Here is a 17,905-nt window from a genome sequence, read left to right as displayed (position 1 = left end):
TTCCATGGCCTCCGCCTCCGGTGCTGAGCAGCGGCCTCAGATGGACAGAGCATTGCCTTGTAGTGTGCTTGCCCAGTGGATCCAGGTCAGGGCACATGCGGGAGTCTGTCTCTCTGCCTTCCCGCTTCTCCCTTAATTAAAAAAAAAATAAGAGAGAGAGAGAGAAAGAAAAGAAAAAGACAAATACCATATGATTTTGCTGATATGTGGACTCTTTTTTTTTTTTTTTTTTTTTTGTATTTATATGAAGTTGGAAACGGGGAGGCAGTCAGACAGACTCCCTCATGTGCCCGACCCGGATCCACCCAGCATGCCCACCAGGGGGTGATGCTCTGCCCATCTGGGGCATTGCTCCATTGCAACCAGAGCCACTCTAGCGCCTGAGACGGAGGCCACAGAGCCATCCTTAGTGTCTGGGCCAACTTTGCTCCAATGGAGCCTCGGCTGTGGGAGGGGAAGAGAGAGACAGAGAGGAAGGAAAGGGGGAGGGTGGAGAAGCAGATGGGCGCTTCTCCTGTGTGTCCTGGCCGGGAATCGAACCTGGGACTCCCGCACGCCAGGCTGACGTTCTACCACTGAACCAACCGGCCAGGGCCTGTGGACTCTTAATAAACAAAATAAACTAACAAACAAAATGGAAGCGGACTCCTAGATATGGAGGACAAACTGGCAGAGGTCCGAGAAGCTTTTCTGCCGTCTTATTTAATAGAGCTCTTCTCAAGGCACTTCTGATTATATTACTTTGTTTTATGTTTTAATCACTGCACATCTCACTATGTGAAATGATCTAATTTTTTAATTTCTGTATTGTCTGTCCTTCAATACAATTAAGTAGTGGGTAAGTATCTAGCTACAATCAGAGCAGGAACTAAAACGTAAGCTTATCTAATGTGATATGTATTACTCCTCCCCCCCCCATTCTTTTATTGAATTTATTACTTTTTTAAAATACCAGAGGCTTCCCTGGACAGATAGATAGCTCGGTTGGGTTAGAGCATTGTCCCAAAGCACAGAGGTCGCCAGTTCAATCCCCAGTCAAGCCACATACAGGAACAGCTCGATGTTCCTGTCTCCCTCCCTCTCTTTCTCTCCCCCCCACCCTTTCTCACTTTCTAAAATCAATGAACATTAAAATATATATATATATATCAGAGAATTAAAAGAAAAAAGAAACCAAAGCCTTTCTTTAAATATTATTTCTTGAATTTCACACACACACAAAAAAAATCTGGTGGTGGTGTTTCACCAAATAGGTGCAGTTTGAGAACATGGTTATGGAAGAGCTTCAAATTTCAGCAATGAACCCGAACTTAGTTTTTATGCTTTATTTATTTATTTATTTATTTATTTATTTATTTATTTATTTCAGGAACGCCGTCAAAGAACACAGAAAACTCTACAGCATTTATGAAACCAGGTGAGTCCGTGAGAGCTCCAGTCCATCTATTCAGGGCATTGCTCCTCACTCACGATAGGGGGGTTAACAGTCCTCGTCCCGTGCGCTCGCGACTTTTCCTGCTCTGCATCGTGCATGTCCGAAACGTCTAAAATCACTGTACAGCGTACATAGAAATGGAATACTAGTTATCATCAGCAGCATCATAAACAGTATCATCTGGATTTATCTGACCCAGTTTTGCTATAATCAAATAAAATTTTCATTGAAATCTGATGGGGCATTCGATTCTAAAACTCAGTGCATCTGAGCTGAAAAGAAAAAGAGTGTGTTAGCCTCACTGGAAAAAAAAACTTCAAACTTCAGATCATCATTGTACACATTTGAAAAGGTATCCCAGAAAGATGAAAAGATGAGGCTTGCCCAAGATCACAGAGTTTTTAGTAAAGAGTAAGAAAAAAAGAAAAAATATATATATATATTACTTTTTTCCATTGTTATGCTTTTAAATGCTCTTTTCAGATTGCTTTTGCTTTTCCCGGGGGGGCGGGGAACCTCCGTCTAACAATCTTGTGTGTGTGAAAGGGGATTCTCTGGCTGCTAGCTACTCTTATGGGAGGAAACAGGCTCCGACAACAACATTTTGCAGCAAATCTTTTGAAGACACAGATTTCACGGAAGCTACTCTATCTGATTATCTTGAGAAAATTCAGCTACAAGGTAACATCACAGGGAAAGCTTTCCTAGGTTACCAACTACTCCCAACCTCTCCACTGAATCAGCAGCCCAAAGTTCCTCCTCCTCCGGGCCCTCTCTGTTTATTTTTAAACTATTCTATGTAGAGGAATGACAATACCCTCTCTCCTTTTCTTCTTCTCTCCTAATACTTCCCTTCCTCCTTCCTCCATTTCTTCTTCCCTCCCTGTCTTCCTTCCTCTCTCCCTCCCTTCCTTCTTTCCTATTTCCCCATACCCAGATTCTAAGAACTCTAATTTGAACTACAGCCCGCTCAATATTTCTGGCAGAAGTAAGGGTTTGTTACGAAACATCCTTTTAGTTTGTTAGTTATTGTGTACACATTTCATTTGCTCGTCCCAATAATTTCTTAGAACCGAGTCTTGAAAGCAGCTGTGTACCATGAAAGAGTGTGCAGATTTAAAAGCGTTCTATTCTATACGCACCGGCACAAAAACGGACCACGCCTCTTCAACACCGAGCATGAGTGTCCACAAGTGAACGCAGCCCCCTGTAACCACTGATCGGGTTGGGAGAGAGAACACTAGTGGTCACTCCGAAGCTCAGTGTGTCCTGCCACACCGCATGGCCTCTGTCCTTCTCCTCTGCAGCAAAGGTGTCACTCCGAAACTCAGTGTGTCCTGCCACACCGCAAGGCCTCTGTCCTCCTCTGCAGCAAAGGTGTCACTCCGAAACTCAGTGTGTCCTGCCACACCGCATGGCCTCTGTCCTTCTCCTCTGCAGCAAAGGTGTCACTCCGAAACTCAGTGTGTCCTGCCACACCGCATAGCCTCTGTCCTTCTCCTCTGCAGCGAAGGTGACCAATGGCCTGACTTCCCTCCTCATCTGCCTCAGGTATGGTTCCCTAGAAGTGAGTTTCCTCCCAGGGTGAGGGTTCTTTTGCCACCGATTTAGTGAGGAGAAAAAAAAATGCTATCTTGAAAAGTTGATGAAATGTTCAACAAGTTGGATATGAGTGGTAAAGAAGATACAAATAGAGCGTTCTTTGTTGAGATCTGAGGGCTCACTTGGGTCCCAGGAGCGCCCTGGAATATCAGTTATAGAACAAAGGCTGTGCCCCTAGAAGCTGAGTGGTTGTTCACTTGCATTAAAAGATGTTAGGGGAAAAAAAAAACACCTGTCCCTTGGGGAGGGGCATAACTGCCCGGACATCTCCAGGTCAGGTGGCAATGTCTTAAAAAAAAGTGATTAGCAACCAACACTACATTGAGGGGGGGGGAGCAAAGGAAGTCTAGTACTAACAGCATCCTGCAGAGCACATTATGCACCTCAAAGATCTGTTGATTTCTATATTAAGTTCACACTATCTAGTCTCAGTTTCTCAAGGATTCTGATTGGAAAAAAAATAAAATAAAATAAAGACATCAAAAATGGAAAAAAAAAGGGATAAAACAGTCACTATTTGGAGATGACATCATAATATTATGTATAGAAAACCTTAAAGACTTCCCAGAGAAACTCTTAGAAGTGATAAACAAATTCAATCAAGTTGCACGATACAGAATTTATTTATGAAACTCTGTTGTGTTTCTACACACGAATAAAGAACTATCAGAAAGAGAAGTTAAGAAAAACAATCCCATTTATAATTGCACCCATAAATAATAATATACCCAGGAATAAATCTAACCAATGAAGTAAAAAGACCTGTACCCTATACATTGAAAACTATAGGACATTAGCCTGACCAGGCGGTGGCGCAGTGGATAGAGCATTGGACTGGGATGCAGAGGACCCAGGTTCGAGATCCCAAGGTCGCCAGCTTGAGCGTGGGCTCATCTGGTTCAAGCAAAGCTCACCAGCTTGGACCCAAGGTTGCTGGCTCGAGCAAGGGGTTACTCGGTCTGCTGAAGGCCTGCAATCAAGGCACATATGAGAAAGCAATCAATGAACAACTAAGGTGCCGCAACGAAAAACTAATGATTGATGCTTTTCATCTCTCTTCATTCCTGTCTGTCTGTCCCTATCTATCCCTCTTTCTGTCCCTGTAAAAAAAACAAACAATCCCCCCCCCTAAAAAAATCTATAGGACATTTGTGAAAGAAATTGAAGGAGACACAAAGAAATGGAATACTTCATGCTCATGGGTTGAAATAATTAATATTATTAAAGTTTTCCTACTACCCAAAGCAGGAAATCTACAGATTGAATCAAAATTCCAATGGCATTTTCCATAAAAATAGAACAAACAACCCTAAAATTTGCATGGAACCACAAAACACCATGATCAGTCAAGAAATCTTGAGAAAGAAGAAGAAAGCTATCTAATATCAAGCTATACTTTAAGGTCATAGTAATCAAAACAGCATGGTACTGGCAAATAAAAACTGATGTATAGATCAATAAAATAGAATAGAGAGGACAGGTGTTTTGGTTTTTTTTTTTTTCTAACATCTTTTAATGCAAGTGAACAACCACTTTGTTCTATAGATCAATAAAATAGAATAGAGAACCCAGAAATAAACCCACACATACATGGTCAATCATTTACAACTTAGAAGCCAGGAATACACACCGGGGAAAGGGTGGTATCTTCAATAAATGTTGCCGGGAAGAAGAGGGCCACGACCTTGCACCATCCACAAAAGTGAACTCAAAACAGATGAAGAACTTGAGCATAAGATCTGAAACCAAAAAACTCCTAGAAGAAAATACAGGCTGTAAGTTCCTTAATATTGATCTTGGTGGTGATTTTTTTGGATCTGACTCCAAAAGAAAAAAAAAGGGGTGGGCACTACACCAAACTAAAGTGATTCTGTGCAGCAAAGGAAATCATCACCAGGATAACAAGATAACTTACTGAATGGGAAAAGGATTATTTACGGATCATGTAGGGTTAACACCCCAATTGACAAGGGTGGATATCCATAATATACTAAGAGCTCACACAACTCAATAACCAAAACAACAACCACCAACAAACAATCGATGAAAAAATGATCAGAAGATTTGAATAGATACATATATATATTTTTTAAAGAAGACATATAAATGGCCTACAGGCACATGAAAAAGTGCTCCACAACATTAGTCACCTCAGAAATGCAAATCAAACCCTCATACCTGTTAGAATCACCTCCTTTCAAAAAGACAAGAAGAAATAACCAGCGTGGGTGAGAATGTGGAGAAAAGGGAGCTCTCATGCACTGTCGATGGGAATGTGATTTCACACAGCCACTGTAGAAAAAAACAGTATGGAGGTTCTTCAAAAAGTAAAAAATAGAACTACCTTATTTCCCAGCAGTTCCACTTGCGGATATTTATTCAAAGAAACCGAAAACATTAACTGTGAAAGGAAACCGGCATGCCCACGTCTGTTACAGTATCACTTACAATCGCTAAGATACGGAAACAACCTGAGTGCCCCGCCCATGGATGGATGGATGGCTAAAGAAAATGTGGTCTAGATACAGTTAGTGGAACGTTATTCAGCCATGAGAAAGAAGGGGAAAATGCCGGCCCTGGCCGGTTAGCTCAGCGGTAGAGCGTCGGCCTGGTATGCGGGGGACCGGGTTCGATTCCCAGCCAGGGCACATAGGAGAGGCACCCATTTGCTTCTCCACCCTCCTTCCTTCCTCTCTGTCTCTCTCTTCCCCTCCTGCAGCCAAGGCTCCATTGGAGCAAAGATGGCCCGGGCGCTGGGGATGGCTCCTTGGCCTCTGCCCCAGGCGCTAAAGTGGCTCTGGTCGCACCAGAGCGACGCCCCGGAGGGGCAGAGCATCGCCCCCTGGTGGGCAGAGCGTCGCCCCTGGTGGGCATGCCGGGTGGATCCCGGTCGGGCGCATGCGGGAGTCTCTCTGACTGTCTCTCCCCGTTTCCAGCTTCAGAAAAATACAAAAAAAAAAAAAAAAAAAAAAAAAAGAAGGGGAAAATGCCGTTGGTGGCACATGGGTGAACCCCGAGAGCCTTATGCTAAGTGAGATATGTTAGCAGAGGAGGACGATAGTGTACGATCTCACTAACGTGTGGAACCTTTGTCTATTTCTGTCTGACTTACCTCACTCGGCGGTGTCCCCTCCTGGTTTATGTGTGTTGATGCAAAGGGCAGGGCTTTTTCTCCTATTGCTAAATAATAAATATTCCATTCTTTTCCTTTTTTTTTTTTAAATTAAAGTCATAGATACAGAGAACAAATGGGTGGTTGCTAGATATAGGGGGTGGGGAGGTGTAAAACAGGTGAGGGGGGGGCCAAAGGTTCAAACTTCCAGTTATAAAATAAGTCTTGGGGCCTGACCAGGTGGTGGTGCAGTGGATAGAGTGTTGGACTGGGATGCGGAAGGACCCAGATTCGAAACCCTGAGGTCGCCAGCTTGAGCGCAGGCTCATCCGGCTTAAGCACGAGCTCACCAGCTGGAGCTCAAGGTCGCTGGCTTGAGCCTAATGTTGCTGGCTTGAGCAAGGGGTCACTAGCTCTGCTGTAGCCCCACCCCCACCCCAGTCAAGGCACATATGAGAAAGCAATCAATGAACAACTGAAGTGCCACAAGGAAGAATTGATGCTTTTCATCTTTCTCCCTTTCTGTCTGTCTGTCCCTATCTGTCCCTCTCGCTCTGTCTGTCTGTCTCTGTCAAAAAATAAAATAAAACAAGTCTTGGGGATGCAATGTGCAACCTGGGCGCTATCATTAATAATACCGTATTTGAAAGTTGCTGAGAGAAGTCTTAAAAAAAAAAAGTCCTCATCAAGAGAAAAAAATAGATGTTGTTACTATCTACGGTGACAATTTTATCTAGACTTATTGTAGTGGTCATATCATGCGGCACCGTTGAAACTAAGATCATGTTATCCGTCAGTAAAGACAAACAGCAGCTAGAAGAAACGCTCCCAGGGGCCATCTTAGGAATTAAGCATCCTCCTCTCCGTATTCTTCCTCTTCGCCGTTATGTGGGTCAGGTCCCGGGCCCCGGTGCCAGCTCCCTTTTTGTCGTCAGCCGGTTTCCTGGCACACGGAGGCCACCGTGACTCTGCAGGAGCCATCGTTTTATGTTGGATGAAGTTATCACTGTGTCCATTAGTGAAAGCGTCCCTTTTCTGGGAGCCAGGATGCAGAGACCCGTAACGCTGATCCATGTTTACAGCACGGAAACCCGTAGTTTACATTATAGTTCATAACGGTGCTGTCATTGTATGGGTTTTAACCAATGGATAACAACATACATTTATTTCTTTTTTCCAAAGTGAGAAGTGGGGGAGGGGGCGGCACATAGACAGACTCCCACATGTGCCCAACTGGGATCCACCCAGTAAGCCCAACAGGGGGCGATGCTCTGCCCATCTGAGCCATTGCTTCATTACAAGCTGAGCCATTCTAGCTCCTGAGGCGGAGGTCATGGAGCCATCCTCAGTGCCCGGGCCAACTTTGCTCCAGTGGAGCCTTGGCTGCGGGAGGGGAAGAGAGAGACAGAGAGGAAGGAGAGGGGTAAGGGTGGAGAAGCAGATAGGTGCTTCTCCTGTGTGCCCTGGCCAGGAATCGAACCCGGGACTTCCACATACCAGGCCAATGCTCTACCACTGAGCCAACCGGCCAGGGCCAACATACATTTATTTTTTCCTTAAAAATGTTTCCTGTTTTCTACCTATTTATCTCTTCTACCCCTCCCCCCCCCCTGAAAATTCAGGAACATTGATTTTCTTTTCTCTGTATCTGTCATCTTGCCTTTTCCAGAATACCACACAAGGGGAATCATCATTGAGTAAGTAGACTGGTTTCTTTTACTAAACCGTGTGCATTGAAAGTACCCATGACTGCCCTGGCTGGTGATGCAGTGGATAGAGGTCGTCCCTGAGCACCAAGTTCGCTGGTTCTAGCCCCGGCCAGGGCACGTATGAGAAGCAATAAACGGCACAACCAAGGGAAACAATGGTTTGATGCTTCTCTTTCTCTTTCACTCTCTCTCTCTCTCTCCCTTCCTCTCTCTCTTTCTCTTTCAAAAAAATAATAAAGTGCCCATGACTAGATAACTTCAGAAAAACTGGCAACATCTCATGACGTTTGAAAAACAACTTAATAAAAAAATATTGTTTAGAATAACTTCGAGTTACCCTTTTTCACAGATGAGAAAATGCGGCGGCTGTCTGTGCACGAGTTCCGCGTTGGTCCCTGACGCTCTCTGCACGTGTGCGGGGAACTGCTCTACCCTGTAGACGAAATAATTGGCCCTATTTACAGAGAGCGTTTTCTGTTTTTGTTTTGAATTGTTTTTTTTTTTCTTTCTTTCTTTTTACACTGTCTATACCATTTGACTGAGTGATTGCTTCTCTGGAAATGCTTCAGATGGGAAGTGTCAGAATAGAATCAAAGGTTCCACCCCCCAAGATGCCAGAATGGAGACTTCTTATAATATTGGATGTGAAAGATGACGTGCCTCGTTGAATGTCCTGAGAGCTAACGTGTTCCTGGTCGAAGGCCCCAGGTTTGTAATATCCTGTCTTCAGGAGATTTATGTCAGGCGCCGAGGCAGCGAGGCGGGGGTGGGGTGGGGGTGGGATGCTAGCGGGTGAGATGGCTGATTAAGATGCGCCCGAGGGGCGGTAACCATCACGCCTTGACCCACAATACCCTCGTATAAGCAAGAGGCTAGACAGGGGGACGGTTATAGGTTCCCCACATTTCACTGTCCCCCTAGAACTGAGCCAGGCAAGGACCGGTGGGGCCAGCTCAAGTATGGAGATCGTGTCTTTGCCTGGGGATCGACACCCGGGCCCCCTTCCTCTCAATGGGCTCCTGCTGTTGTGTGGACCCAGCAGTCAGGAAGGAAGGATAGAGAAGTATGGACCTTTTGTTCTGAGTAGAGAGAGAAATGTCCCCGGGGTCCCCCACTCCAGTTGAGAACAGGAGAGACCTGTGGGAAGTCCTTGACCAAGGGGCTCCAGTAAAGAGGACTCCAGCTGGAGGTGTCTGTTCTAGGAACACGGTTGACCAGTGGGGCTTGGGTCCTCGATTCTCACACGGACTGTCACGACCTGGCTGTCACCGAAGATGAGGAAGGGAGGGTGGCTTCCCCAGGAGGCCCACCAGCCCTGTCACTCCTGGGGTTTTGGTCCCAAGCTGGTCTTCAATATACTTACCTCTTTAAAGAATGCATTTCTGTTACTGTTTGCATAACAAAAATGTATTTCTGTTCCCAAGCAAGAGAGACAGACAGAGAAGCATTGATTTATTGTTCCACTCCCTTATGCATTCACTGGTTGATTCTTGTATTGTATGTGCCCTGACTGAGGATCGAACCTGAAAACTTGGCGAATATCAGGATGATGCTCTAACCAACAGAGCTATCCTGCCAGAACAAGCACAGGCTCCGTTTAACTCAGTGATATGTGGCACAGTTCTTCAGTGACATTTTACTCACAGTGGGCAGGACACTAAAATCTCTCGGAGATATGTTGAAGAGCGCATCAAGAATGAAAAGGGTGTGTGTGGGGGTGGGGGGGTGGACATCAGAGAGCTGTCACGTCCCTGAGCGTGTCGCCTGCGCGAGTTAGAAACCAGCCTTGACCAGTGCCCAGGAAACAATGTTCCAAGCCTTTTTTTTTTTTCTGTATTTTTCTGAAGCCGGAAACGGGGAGAGACAGTCAGACAGACTCCCACATGTGCCCAACCGGGATCCACCGGCACACCCACTAGGGGCGAAGCTCTGCCCACCAGGGGGCGATGCTCTGCCCCTCCGGGGCGTCGCTCTGTTGTGACCAGAGCCACTCTAGCACCTGGGGCAGAGGCCGAGGAGCTGTCCTCAGTGCCCGGGCCATCTTTGCTCCAGTGGAGCCTCAGCTGCTGGAGGGGAAGAGAGAGACAGAGAGGAAGGAGAGGAGGAGGGGTGGAGAAGCAGACGGGCGCCTCTCCTGTGTGCCCTGGCAGGGAATTGAACCTGGGACTTCTGCACGCCAGGCCGACGCTCTACCACTGAGCCAGCCAGCCAGGGCTCTTACATCCTGACGTGAGTGGTCGTCACCTGCATACAGATCGTTCGGAGACGAATGATGGGCGGACCAGGTGGAGGTAGACGAGGGTGTCAGCTGTCCCACTTGAAATCGTGGGAGAGGGGCTTCTGGTTTTAGAAGATTCTAGAAGAACACCTAACGTTCAGGTACAAGTTACGGACCTCATGTGGGAGATGCTGGCTGGTATGGATAATTAGAGGAATTGATCAACTCACAGGTTCACTCAACGACTATCTAATGAATAGGGCAAATGATAAAAACACATTTTACATTCGAGTAATTGATGGACTGGAGATCAGATCTAGAAGATGATTCCTGATTCAGCACAGAAGAAAATGAGAGGAAAATACGGGTGTTCCCCTAACTTTAGGAAGCTATTAATGGAAATTCTGAAGGAAGAGGGTAGGTGGGTGGGTGGGTGGGAAGGAGGGCCAGAAGGTAAACATTTTAAGTGGGACATTTTCTTTTTTTATTTTATTTATTCATTTTAGAGAGGAGAGAGAAAGGGAGAGAGAGAGACAGAGAGGGAGAGAGAGAGAGAGAGAGGAGAGAGAGACAGAGAGAGAAGGTGGGGAGGAGCTGGAAGCATCAACTCCCATATGTGCCTTGACCAGGCAAGCCCAGGGTTTCAAACCAGCGACCTCAGCATTTCCAGGTCGACGCTTTATCCACTGCGCCACCACAGGTCAGGCAAGTGGGACACTTTCTAGAACTACCTACGTGTGTGACTTCTCAGGTTGAACAGTCACAGGGGTAAACAAGAGAGACCCAGACCCAGACCTCTTCGTGGTAAATATGCAGAGCGTCATACTTGCCAGGATTCTGAGAAAATTCCAAATCGGATAAAGTCAGAGAAGCTATGGAAAGGCATAGGGGGAAAAAAAAAAAAAAGAAACGAAGACCAGTTTTGCCCTGGCTGGGTAGCTCAGTTGGTTAGAGCGTCATCCCAAGATGCTAAGGCGGCAGGTTTGATCCCCGGTCAGGGCACATGCAAGAATCAACCAATGAAGGCATGAATAAGTGGGAACAACAAATCAGTGTCTCTTTCTCTTTCTGTCTTTCTCTCATTTCTCAGATCAATAATTTTTAAAAAATAAAATAAAATTGAAACCAGCCTTAATCGGAACTTAAAGATAATGAGCGACTATCGTCAAACTGCTAAAGGACAATGTTAGCCTCGGCCATCATTAAGCCAGGCGTGCCATGTTGAATGTTCCCTATAACAAGTAGGTCTCATTTCTGACATCTTGGGTCCCAAAAACCTCTGTTCCCCTTTTGACACCTTAGCACCACAGAATTTTATATTTAGCTACATAACATTGTACCGTAAGCACAAAGTAAACAAAATGTGGACACAAGTAGAAATGAAATAGCCTACAGCTTACAGCTCAGAAGCCCCAGGCCCCTCCTCACACTGCCTGGGCTCAGACACCCTAGGCCAGATGTGTACTTGGTCCTGCCCAACTCTTCCGTCTGGACTGGACAGGTGCAGGAATGTCTGAAAACAAAGAGATATCTGTATTGGAAGTAACACACCTCGATCTTACTTCTATCCTTTATAAAAAAAAAAATGAGCTCTATCACGGATTCAAATATTCATGCTAACTGTTTAAAGACTAGGAAACAGGCCCTGGCCGGTTGGCTCAGTGGTAGAGCATCGGCCTGGCATGCGGGGGACCCGGGTTCAATTCCCGGCCAGGGCACATGGGAGAAGTGCCCATTTGCTTCTCCATCCCCCCCTCCTTCCTCTCTGTCTCTCTCTTCCCCTCCCGCAGCCAAGGCTCCATTGGAGCAAAGATGGCCCGGGCGCTGGGAATGGCTCCTTGGCCTCTGCCTCAGGCGCTAGAGTGGCTCTGGTCACGGCAGAGCGACCCCCCCCCCCCGGAGGGGCAGAGCATCGCCCCCTGGTGGGCAGAGCGTCGCCCCTGGTGGGCGTGCCAGGTGGATCCCAGTCGGGCGCATGCGGGAGTCTGTCTGACTGTCTATCCCCGTTTCCAGCTTCAGAAAAATACAAAATAATAATAATAATAAAAAAAAATAAAGACTAGGAAACATAGAAACCATCTTAACCATTGACTGGGGAAAGACTTCTCAGGTAGAACACCCAAAGTCCATACCATCAAAGACAAAGGTTGGGGAATAGAACGTCCTCTAAATTAAGTTCCTTGTTTCTTTGGAAGTCACTTACCAAAGAAATGAAACAGCAAAGCCACAGATGGGGAGAAAATATTTATGTTACGTGCGTCTGACAGAAGAGTATTTCTAGAATATTTGTTTATTTTATTAAAAAATATTTTATTGATTGAGTTTAGAGAGAGAGGAAGGGGGAGAAATAGAGGGGAATATTGATCTGTTCCTGTCTATGCCCTGAGTAGGGATCAAACCAGCCACCTCTGTGATTTGGGGCAATGCTCTAACCCAGTGGTCCCTAACCTTTCTTGGGCCACGGACCGGTTTAATGTCAGAAAATATTTTCACGGACTGGCCTTTAGGGTGGGACGGATAAATGTGTCACGTGACCGAGACAAGTGTCAAGAATGAGTCTTAGAGGAAATCTGGTCATTTTTAAAAAATAAAACATCATTCAGACTTAAATTTAAATACAACAGAAATAATGTAAGTTTTTTATTCTTTCTCTGTGGACCGGTACCAAATGGCCCATGGACCAGTACCGGTCCATGGCCCGAGGGTTGGGGACCACTGCTCTAACCAACCAAGCTATCCAGTCAGGGCTATAACTAGAATATTTAAAGAACTCTTACATCTCAATAAAAAAAGACCAAGAATGCAATTTAAATTAAAACACCGGGGAAATCTCATGTATTCAAAAAGAAGATACGAGTGGCCCATATGCAAATGAAATATACTTCTATCCTTAACTGTCATCAGGAAAAATTAAATTAAAACCAAAATGAGAGACCATTATCCACCCCCACCCCTGACAATAGAAGAAGAGGCTATGGGGTAGTTGGCGATTTACACATAATGCTGGTGACAAGTAGAATCCTTCATTTATTTATTTTTTTGTTTTGTTTTGGAAATTGAAACTATTTCGGCAGTTTCTTATAAAGCTTCACATGCACTTACCGTTTGATTGATAGAGACTACAGTTCTCTACTCCCAGGAGAAACGAAACCATATGTCCACGCAAGGGCTGGTGCGTGAGTTTTTATTCATAACGGGCAGAACTGGAAAGGCCCATCAACAGACAAATGGACAAACAAACCGTGGGAAGAGTTCTACAACTGAACACAGCTTAGCAGTAAAATGAAGCAGACAATCTATCTGCAACAACACCGCGCATAAATGTCAGAAACAGCATCCTGAAGGAAGGAAGCCAGACATAAACTAACATATGCTCCGTGATTCCATTTGTATGCAGTGTTAGTATATATGTATATATATATATATACTAACAGAGCATTGGTCAGTACCTGTCTGGTTCCCAATGGCATGTAGGGAAAAGGGTTGGGAGGGCATTCTGGGAATGATGACATGGACACCGGTGTATACATTTGTCAAGACTCCCTGAATGACACCTTTAACATTCTATTTCATGTGCTGCATCTCAAATTGTGTGTGTGTGTGTGTGTGTGTGTGTGTGTGACAGAAACAGAGAGAGAGAGACAGAGAGAAGGACAGATAGGGACAGACAAGCAGGAAAGGTGAGAGATGAGAAACATCAATTCTTCATTGCAGCTCCTTAGTTATTCAGTGATTGCTTTCTCATATGTGCCTGAGGAGGGGGCTACAACAGAGCAAAGTGACCTCTTGCTCAAGCTAGCGACCATGGGGTCATGTCAAGCCACGCTCAAGTCAGTGACCTCAGGGTTTCAAACCTGGGTCCTTTGCATCCCAGTTGGATGTTCTGTCCACTGTACCACTGCCTGGTCAGATGAGTGTAATGTTTTTTTAAAAAAAAGAGCTTTCAAATATACTGCTCACAAAAATTAGGGGATATTTTATTGCTTGATATTCATTTTGAAATATCCTTTAATTGTGGTGAGCAGTATATATTGTCAGAAACATTCACACTCTTGAAAACGCTAACTTGATTCCCTCTCAATAGCAGGTGATGAAAAACGCAACAGTTTAGCGGAAAGCCTCGGGGGTCAGTCTGCAGGGGAACGATGGGCTGGTTAACGCAATCCTGCAACAGTTGCTCTTTCCCTGTCTCCTCCGTCGAGGGCCCCTAACTAAGATCCTCACCTTTTCGAAACCACTTCGCTGTGAACAAACTAGCATTTACTCATTGTGGGATGATCCCCCTTCCCTACCCACCAGGGATTCTTTTTTTTCTCTTCTAGTAGAAAATAAATTAAAGCAAGAACTGAATTAATTATTTCCTGCCGATCTCATTAATACATGGGCGTTGTCTAGTAGAGGTATGGACTTGGTTTTGGTGTCAGGAATCCTGGCAACAGTGTGGAAGGATGAGAGCGCTTGGGGTTCAGTGCTCATCCCGCCCTCCCAGACGGCTGTCCACGGGCGAGGGCGCTAAGACCAGAAGGAACGGGGTTCAGGTGCGGCCTCTGTGGCTCATGTAGGCGGGAGCTGGGAGGTGACCACCACAATGAGCCTTCTACCCCCTACACACCTGATTGCACCTCTACACTTAGCACAGTGTTTCTCTTTACTTTTTGCCTTTCTGTTATAAAAAAAGCCTGCCTTTCTTTGGGTGACATGTCTTTACTGATTTGCCAGTCAGTTGATGACTTAGCTTGGCTCCTCCAGAAAACACAGTTTGAGGGCAAAATTGAAGGACGTGTAGTACCAACAACAACAACAAAAAAACGAGAGAGAAGGGGAAAGGGAGGAAAGGTCACGGCGAGGAGGAAACAGGAGCCCCTACTGAACTTCAGGACATTGCTAAGGGACCATAAAGGGAGGGTCATTATCCATGGGCCATCTGTCAGAGGCCCGCACCGTGAGTGGCTAATCTCTCGCAAGGTCACGCTGCACATCTGTGGGTATTCTGTGGCATCTTAATGTCTACGGAGAAGCCCGAAAGTGGGCGGTGAGGGGCAGGCACCACGGGCACGTGGGGGGAGGGGTGTGGGTTTGCTGCCGCCTAAAGCTGCCGGGTCCTTTCACGGGGATGCGTGCCAAAACAACGAACTGAATAAAACAGAAGGCCAAGAGCCTCAGACCGGTCAAAGCCTAGATCTAAAGAGGGACATGGTGGGATAGTAATATGGGTAATGTGGTTTTGCAAGTTTTATTCTTGTTGTTAACTTTGTGTAGAGCGTCCCTCTACACAAGAGGCACATCCCGGTAGGAGAAAGAGAGAGAAGCGTGAGCGTGGCTGGGAAGGTATGATACTACAGACCTCATTTTCCTGGTAGTTTCATTATGCCTTAACGGGAACAGGATACACGCTAGTTGTAAATAGACTTTTCCAGAAAACAATCAAAGACCTATATTTATCTCTTCATCTGTCGTTAGTACCAGCCTTTCAGGTTCTGTGGTCACATTTTCTGTTCCAACAATAAAAGTGTTGATATTTTTTAAAAATCTTTTTAAAGGGCAAGGGTATTTAAAATGAGTGCACAAAACCATGCCAATTTGAGAATAAGGGTCTAGATCAGGGGTCCCCAAACTACTGCCCGCAGGCTGCATGCGGCCCCCTGAGGCCATTTATCCGGGCCCGCCGCACTTCCGGAAGGGGCACCTCTTTCATTGGTGGTCAGTGAGAGGAGCATAGTTCCCATTGAAATACTGGTCAGTTTGTTGATTTAAATTTACTTGTTCTTTATTTTTAAATATTGTATTTGTTCCCGTTTTGTTTTTTTACTTTAAAATAAGGTATGTGCAGTGTGCATAGGGATTTGTTCATAGTTTTTTTTATAGTCCAGCCCTCCAACAGTCTGAGGGACAGTGAACTGGCCCCCCTGTGTAAAAAGTTTGGGGACCCCTGGTCTAGATGTACATATTTACCTCTATAAAGTCTGGATGATAGGAAAAGAAGTCAATACGGAGAAGTCGTTATCTATTATTAACCATTCATTAAGGACTGGAATGGCCCAAGGAGGTCCGCTGGACATAAAATGAACCTGAGTTGTGGGTGGTGTCGGGTTGACCACACACACAGGATGGTGTAACCATGTCCCTCGCCCTGTGGAAGTCTGAGGCACAGGGAAAGTTTTCAGAGAACAGGTCACTAAAGACAAATAGAACTCATGGCCAGGACAGAGAGGACACCCTTCGGCACAGTGGGGATGCGGAGGTTGAGGTGGACTGCGATGTACATCCGCCTGTCTGTTCTCCGCCAAGGTGGACTGCGGTGTACATCCGTCTGTCTGTTCTCCGCCAAGGTGGACTGCGGTGTACATCCGTCTGTCTGTTCTCGGCCAAGGTGCAAGGAGTCTTCTGAGGGGCCCTGAAGGATGAGACCTAGGCCCAGAGAGAACAAGGTCGCTGGCCTTAGTTAAGGACCACGGACAGCTCCAGGCTGGGGCAGAAAGGGCACGTGATCTGTCCACGGACCCTACGTTTGGTTCAGACCCGAGCTTCCTCCTAATAAAGTGTGCATAATTGGGCCTCTTTCTACCATTCTTATACGTGTGTGTGTGTGTGTGTGTGTGTGTGTGTGTGTGTGTGTATACGGGCACGGGGGAGGGGGCAGGGATCACAGGGAATGTTTGGAGTGGGAATGAGAGGAGCAGTTTAAGGAACCGATTTTTTAAAATGGTCTTACAGTGCATAAATAATTAATTGGGCCGCCATGCTAGGGGCTGGCTGATGGGTCTGGCGGGAAAGCCCGTGGGTGGGGGCAGGGGCGGGGATCCCCGCTCCGGCGTTGAGTTCTCCATGACGGTGGGGGAGCGCGGATCCCACCCAGGTCAGGTCGGAAGAGCGGCGCCATGTGCACCGGGCTGCCGGCTCTCCTGCTGTCCGCCTGGCTCTGCTGGACCCTGGGGACGCGTGTCTCTGCGCCCCGCAGGTGAGGCAGGGGCTTCTCCGGGGCCCCGCAGCCCTGTTCCGGCTGCTGCAGCGCGCAGACCGGCGTACAGAGGCGCCCAGTGCGCTGCACCCGCGCGCGGGCTGTCGCTGCGCCAACGCCGCCGCCGCCGGGCAGGGGTCGCCGCGACCGGGTCAGGTCCGGGGAAGACGCCGGGGAGGGGACGGGGAGGGGGGTCTCGGTTCCCTCGCCGCCGCCGCCGCTGCCAGCGTCGCGGTCTCCGCAGGCCCCCCTCCCTTGCCCGCCCCGGTCGCAGGGGGCCCGGAGGAGCTGGCTTCGCCGCTGACTCCCGGCCCTGCCCTGCGCCGCGCAGCCGCGGCTCCTGCCGCCGTTCCGGGCGGGCTCCCGGTCCCGCTCCGCAGCGCCTGGGGCGGGAGGGACCGCCGAGGGCCCGGGCCACGCGCTGCGGCCACCGGAGTTCGGGAAGGGCCCACTGCGCGGGGCAGCCGGCTCCGCCTCGGGCTCGCCCGGCCTCCCCGCACCCCTCCCGCGCCCCGCGCCCCGCGCTCCGCCCCTCCCGCCCCTCCCCTCCCTCCGCCCGCCCCTCCCCCTCCTCCCTCCTCCGCTCGGGGCCAGCGCGGCGGCGGCAGCGGCGGCAGCAGCAGGAGCAGCCCCGGCTGCGGGTCGCGACGGCGGCGGGGCGCCCCCTCCCCCGTGCCGGGGCGCAGCGGAGGGATGTGGGGCTTTGCGGGAGGAAGGGTTTTCGGCTTCTTCTCGGCCCCGGTGCTGGTGGCTGTGGTGTGCTGCGCCCAGAGGTAGGGTCGCCGCGGCGGGCTGCCTGGAAGGGCGCGGGCCGGGCGCGCGGGAGTGCGCGCGGGGCGCCGGCGTCTGACCCGGCTCTCCGCGCCCTTCT

At 47.8% G+C, this 17,905-nt stretch overlaps 1 protein-coding gene across 6 annotated transcripts in view; it reads left to right on the top strand.

Moving 5' to 3' along the window:
• The window catches only part of GABRB3 (gamma-aminobutyric acid type A receptor subunit beta3), a 203,478-nt gene that overhangs the window by 55,935 nt on the left and 129,638 nt on the right, over nt 1-17,905 (top strand). For 2 of the 6 annotated variants that reach the window (XM_066238832.1, XM_066238833.1), the window contains exon 2: nt 1,370-1,417. In XM_066238832.1, coding sequence (XP_066094929.1) covers nt 1,370-1,417 — 48 coding nt within the window. Of the gene's footprint in view, nt 1-1,369; nt 1,418-16,922; nt 17,035-17,653; nt 17,808-17,905 lie in introns of those variants that run through there. The other 4 variants (XM_066238835.1, XM_066238837.1, XM_066238834.1 and 1 more) reach the window with 2 other exon arrangements.

The sequence above is a fragment of the Saccopteryx bilineata genome, chromosome 7, assembly GCF_036850765.1.
Source record: "Saccopteryx bilineata isolate mSacBil1 chromosome 7, mSacBil1_pri_phased_curated, whole genome shotgun sequence".
NCBI lineage: Eukaryota > Metazoa > Chordata > Mammalia > Chiroptera > Emballonuridae > Saccopteryx > Saccopteryx bilineata.
The sequence above is the reverse complement of the archived record's forward strand: the minus strand, read 5'-3'. Positions and strand labels throughout refer to the sequence as shown.